At 30.8% G+C, this 5824-nt stretch overlaps 1 protein-coding gene across 1 annotated transcript; it reads right to left on the minus strand.

Annotated features, from left to right (window-relative positions):
• Nucleotides 1-523: 523 nt before the first annotated feature.
• Nucleotides 524-3374, minus strand: LOC127128210 (licodione synthase). The gene is made up of 2 exons (XM_051057439.1): nucleotides 2423-3374; nucleotides 524-1409 (listed from the first exon to the last, which is right to left on the minus strand). The coding sequence occupies exons 1-2, from the start codon at nucleotides 3308-3310 to the stop codon at nucleotides 744-746; spliced, it is 1554 nt and encodes a 517-aa protein (XP_050913396.1). The 5' UTR covers nucleotides 3311-3374; the 3' UTR covers nucleotides 524-743.
• Between the last annotated feature and the right edge of the window lie 2450 nt (nucleotides 3375-5824).

Here is a 5824-nt window from a genome sequence, read left to right on the forward strand (position 1 = left end):
CATCCTCTGCTAGAGTGAAATGGAACATTCTCAATTTTTTGTTTTCTTTTGTATTTCCTTATGTCTTTAGAATTGTACTCATTGTCAGAAACCTTTGCAGATGTTTGTTTGTATCTTCATTGAATTTATCTGTGAAAGGTCTCTTTTCTAACTGGTGTAGCTGGAAGTTAGGTACATTTATTATTATCAGTCTCCTCCCCTCCCGATACGTTTGTAACAATTTTGTAACAATTTATTTTATTACTAGATTATCTGTCGTTGAATATTTATTTCTAAGTAAACTATTAACTATTCAAATCAAATCCTACTGCAATGAATTCTATTGCATTCAAACATTTACGTTTTTTTTTAATTCTTTGAGCTATTTTCTTATGAGAGGTTTCTAGTCCCAGCACAGCACATATACAAACGCTAGTTTCTTTAAACATTCAAATGAAATATCCATAAGGTAATCTATGTAAACCTTGTATGATATAAAAATATATTCCATAATCACATATGCCAATAAATATGTTTGATAGTGGCCATCAAAATGTTTCACTTTCAAATTGCCAAAACCATACCCACATTTTCTCAGCTTAGATTAGGCAGGAGCCTAAAATTGAATATTGATAGTCATGACAAACATGGAGCCTAAAACGTTTGATTGCAACAACACAATAATTCAAACTTACCACATCTTATTTCTTTATCAATTTATAAAGACATTCACATTATTACTTAATTAAAACACTAGCAAATATTCAACCTCCAAGGTTTTGAAGCAATCCACCATAACCAATCCTTTCCACAGGAACACACACCAAATCATTAGCCCTAGGAGCAGTCAATCCTGGCCTTTCATTCCCATCAATAACAATATCCTCACCCTTCATTATCTCACCATTACAACCCACAACATGAAAATCAAAGCACTGTATTATAGCACCAAACAAAGCAGGTAAAGCTTGCATGGCATAACCAACACTAGGGCACATCCTTCTTCCTGACCCAAATGGCAAAATCTGAAAGTTCAATCCTTTCACATCAACCACCTCATTGGAGTTTCCTAAAAACCTTTCAGGGTTAAACTCTAATGGTCTGTCCCAATATTCTTGATTTCTTCCCATAGACCAGTTATTCACAATGACTAAACTGCTTTCTGGAATCACATAGTTTTCGATACTGCAAGTCGTTACGCATCGTCTCGCGATCATAGGTACCGGGGGATGAAGACGAAATGTTTCCTTCATTACGGCTTGGAGATAAGGAAGATTTATACAATCAGATTCATCTACTAGTCTGTTCTTTCCTACTACTTTGTCTATCTCTTCACGAGCTTTTTGAAGCAATGTAGGGTTGTTCATTAGTTCTGCTAAAACCCATTCTGTGGCAATTGCTGTTGTGTCTATTCCTGCTGTGAACAAATCCTGCAAGACACACCACATTTATAGACATAAAATTAATCATTAATTTTTACTACATATTTTTCATTTTCATTTTTATATTTTTTTAGGAATGTTATAATTATATAATTTTAGAGAGTTGGATGATTGTAACTTTTAAAACCGGTTATCCTGTTGGTCTTTACGGATTTTAGATTTTTCAGGATTGGATTAAAAAATTTCTGTTATAATATGAGTTCAAAAAATATTATGTGTATGAGATTCGGAGAATCCGATCCTAAATATATTTTTTTAAAATTATTTTTATACAAAATTAAAATAAAAACTCTATAATATTTATTATAAATACAATAAAAAATTATATTATTTTAAGTATAATATGTTTTAACTACTATATTATTTTTTATAAATACTATAATATATTTTTAAATGCAATGTATATTTTAATATCTAAATTGTATATAATAATAATAATTAAATTTTTTAAATAAGAGAAACTAATAAAAAATAAAAATATTGTGAATTAAACAAAAAACAATTGAATATTAATTTAATTATATTAATGTATAATAGTTTTAAAAATTGAATAGAATAGAGATAAATTTTATGAGATAAAAAACTCAATGTGTTGTTTTCGAATATGACAACATAAATATTAATATGATTTTTTTAAAATCTTAAAAAACATAAGTTTTAATTTTTAAAAGTGAAATCTTATGACTTTCGAATTTGCCGAATCCCTCGTATAAGTTAGCCGAACTTAATAGATCTAATTGTATGTTTTATATTTGAAGCTTGAATCTTGTAACACCTCTGTCCAAGGATTTATGGGTAGAGCGCCCCATTTACTCTATTTTATTCTATTTTGAAAGTATTCTAAACTAAATATAATATTGAGTTTTAAATCATTATATTGACTTGGTCCTATATAGGTAATGCTATTTGTATATAGGTTTTTTCCAATAATGCACATTATATAAGTTTTGTTTATAAACAAAATTAAAATGAAAGAAAGAAGCTGAGATGAATTTAATTACCATAACCAAGCCTTTAAGGTGAATCCTTTCAATTTTTACTTCGCAATTCTCATCCTCGGCACAATCAAGTAAGATATCAAGAAAGTCTCTAACTTCAACACCTTCATCACCTTTATTTTTCACTTTTTCTTTGTTCTTTCTCATTTCCTCTCGTTTACAAATAATCCTTTCCACCAACGTATCAAATCGTATAAACAAATTCTCAATCCTTTTCCCAAACCCTTGTAAATCAAGTTTCTTAAGCAACCAGATAAAATCTGACGCATTAAACTCCCCAAAAATTTTTGACACATCACGCACAACATCTCTAGCTTCTTCGGCTTCTCCTAACATCATTTTAGAAATGACATTATTTGACAACTTAAGTAATTCTTGAGCCACGTTCACGGTCTCATAGATTTTCCCTTTGTTAGCGAAAAGCTTAAGAAGAGTGTGCGTCTCATGTAAACGCAATTGTTGGAAGCTGTTAACGCTACGAGCACCTAAAAGTTCACTCATGGCAAGCTTCTTAATGAATCTCCAATAGTCACCGTAAGGTGCAAAAGCTAGAGATGATTCGTATGTGAGTCGCTTAATGGCGGCCGAATGATCGCGATTATGAAAGGCGTGTTCGTTGATCTGAAGGATTTGTTTCGCAAAGTGAGGCGTGGATGCGACAACTACAAGAACAGAACCCAAATTAAGAGAGAATAAGGGTCCATATTTGTGGGAGAGCTTGTCGAAGGATTTGTGGAGAACAGGACTTAACATATGCATGTGGCCAATGATTGGAAGTTTAAATAGAGGAGACGGAGGGAGTTTTTTGTGGCGGTTTAAAAGTGGCCGGAAAATTATGTAGTAAATGAATGATGAAAGAAAGATAGTAAAAGCTAATAGAAAATGTTCCATGATTTGAGAATATACTAGAAAATTGTGCTCTCAAATTTGTTTGATTATTTCTCAAATTGGCCTGCTATTTATAAGCACAGTTGTGTTGTTGTTAACGAGTATATATATATATATATATATATATATATATATATATATATATTATATATATATATATATATATATAAAATTTTGAGTGGGAGAGAAATCGTCATAGTGGTGGAAAGACTTGCTTAGGGTCAGAGAAAAATTGTTGTAAATTGTAACGGTTGTTTGAAGAAAATAATGTTATGAGAGTGGTTAGCGGTTTATTTAACCTATTAAAAAAACTTATTCAACCTTTCATGTCATAATAAATCCAAAGTCAAGAAGTATTAAGATAACATATTTTTGTTTATTGGTATCGTATCCATTACTCTATCTATATATATATATATATATATATATATATATATATATATATATATATATATATATATATATATATATATATTTCACTAGATGTTCATATGAGAAGTTTTTTTAAATATACAATTTTTAAAAAAATTTTAAAAATACCCACATTTTCAAAAAAATTACAAAAATAGATATTTTTTCCCCTATTTTTGCCTTGGGCCCCACCCTAGTTGGCGCCTACCCTTAAGGGTAGGGCAAGTCGCCACTAGGAGTGGCGCCTACCTTACAATTTTTTTTTAAAATTTTTTTTTAATTTATTAATTTATATTTATTATAAATTATATTAATTTATATTAATACATATATATAAATAATATTATTTACAAGATATATATATATATATATTAATTTAATTTAAGTTACTAAAATCATTTATAAATTTTTGGAAAAAAAATTAATTTATATACATGTAAATAAATAATATTTTATATATATTTGTAAAATACACACTATATATATATATATATATATATATATATATATATATATATATATATATATATATATATATATATATTATAATATATATATATATATATATATATATATATATTATATATATATAATATATATATATATATATAATATATTATATATATATATATATATATATATATATATATATATATTATATATATATATATATATATATATATATATATATAATATATATATATATATAAATTTAATTTATAAGTAATTAATATTATTTTCCTAGATCTTTTTAGGGTTAAGTACATTGGTGTACAACCTAGATCTAATTAGGGTTAAGTACATTGGTGTACAACCTAGATCTTTTCCTATAATAAAGTGTTATTTCCTTGCATTTTCTTCACCACTATTTCCTATCACTTTCTCTATCAAGTTGAGTTCATGGCATCCCCCAGACCGTCGTCATGGCAGCGAACATCATCAAGGCGCCCGATCCTGAACCAGTAATCTTAAAAAGGGATGGGCATGTTATTTTCTCGCCTGTGAAACCCCCAATGGAGATGAAGTTTTGGAACATCCGTTCGTTGGACCAACTAAAAAGGTCCTTGATGTCTTGGTTAGAGGGAGATTACGAACCTGGTGAAGTCATCAGAAGGATTCAGAGGCTTAGAAGAAGTATCTCATTTGAAACTGGAGAAACGGTATGTTCGTGGGTTGAAGTTGAAAGCGACATTGATTGCATCCAAATGATGCATGGATCAGACGAAATAGTGTTGACTGTTGTAATTTCCTAGATATTAATGGTTGTTTGTGTTGTTGTTGTTGTATTTGTTATTGTTCTAGTACTTGTTCTTGTTTTAGTACCTGTTTTAGTAATTGGTGTTGTAATGTTAGATGTTTGTGTTTGTTGTTCCAGTGTCATCTTCTATTTGGAATGAAAAGTAAACTTTATTGATAAATAGCATTGGTACACATAGTTATGAGTATGAAAACTATGTTGTGGAACTAGATCCACGATATGGACATTTGTTCTTATTATGCCCTAGTTGTCTACATATGCTACATTTCCTCTGCATTTTCTCTGCGACGTCCATTTCAGTTCTAATGCGCCTGCTATTTGGGCGACCATTTTTATTCCGCCGCATCGATTCGTTGTGCCAAACAATTTCCCCGTCATACTCTGGCCAATATGCCTCCAATGCTACCACCGGAAAGGGATTGTCGTATACATTTAGCAATGTTGCAACTTTGTAGATGGGAGACACTAGCGATAATGCATCGAAGTGGCTGTGTGAACACGCTGCAATGACATGGGAACAAGGCATACGATAGGCCTGAAATTGACCACAGTCGTACCAACAGTCTGGTATTAGGACCCTATACTCTTGTCTGGGAAGCCCCTGGTGTGGTCAATTGTTTCCTTGACACTAAAAGTGTGGCCATGGCGATCGAATTCTGTAACCCGATGGCTGCTGGCTTTGGCAGATTCCTGCCTCATAAACTTCATGCAAGAATCACTATATACTTGACTCGTCTGTAACACTTCATGCCAGCGCTTGCCTCTTGTTACGAACAACGTAGCCATCGGAAAATAGGTCGCACTCACCAAAGCGGTTATCGGGAGGTTACGTATGCCCTTAAAGACGC

The sequence above is a fragment of the Lathyrus oleraceus genome, chromosome 3 (assembly GCF_024323335.1).
Source record: "Lathyrus oleraceus cultivar Zhongwan6 chromosome 3, CAAS_Psat_ZW6_1.0, whole genome shotgun sequence".
Classification (NCBI taxonomy): domain Eukaryota; kingdom Viridiplantae; phylum Streptophyta; class Magnoliopsida; order Fabales; family Fabaceae; genus Lathyrus; species Lathyrus oleraceus.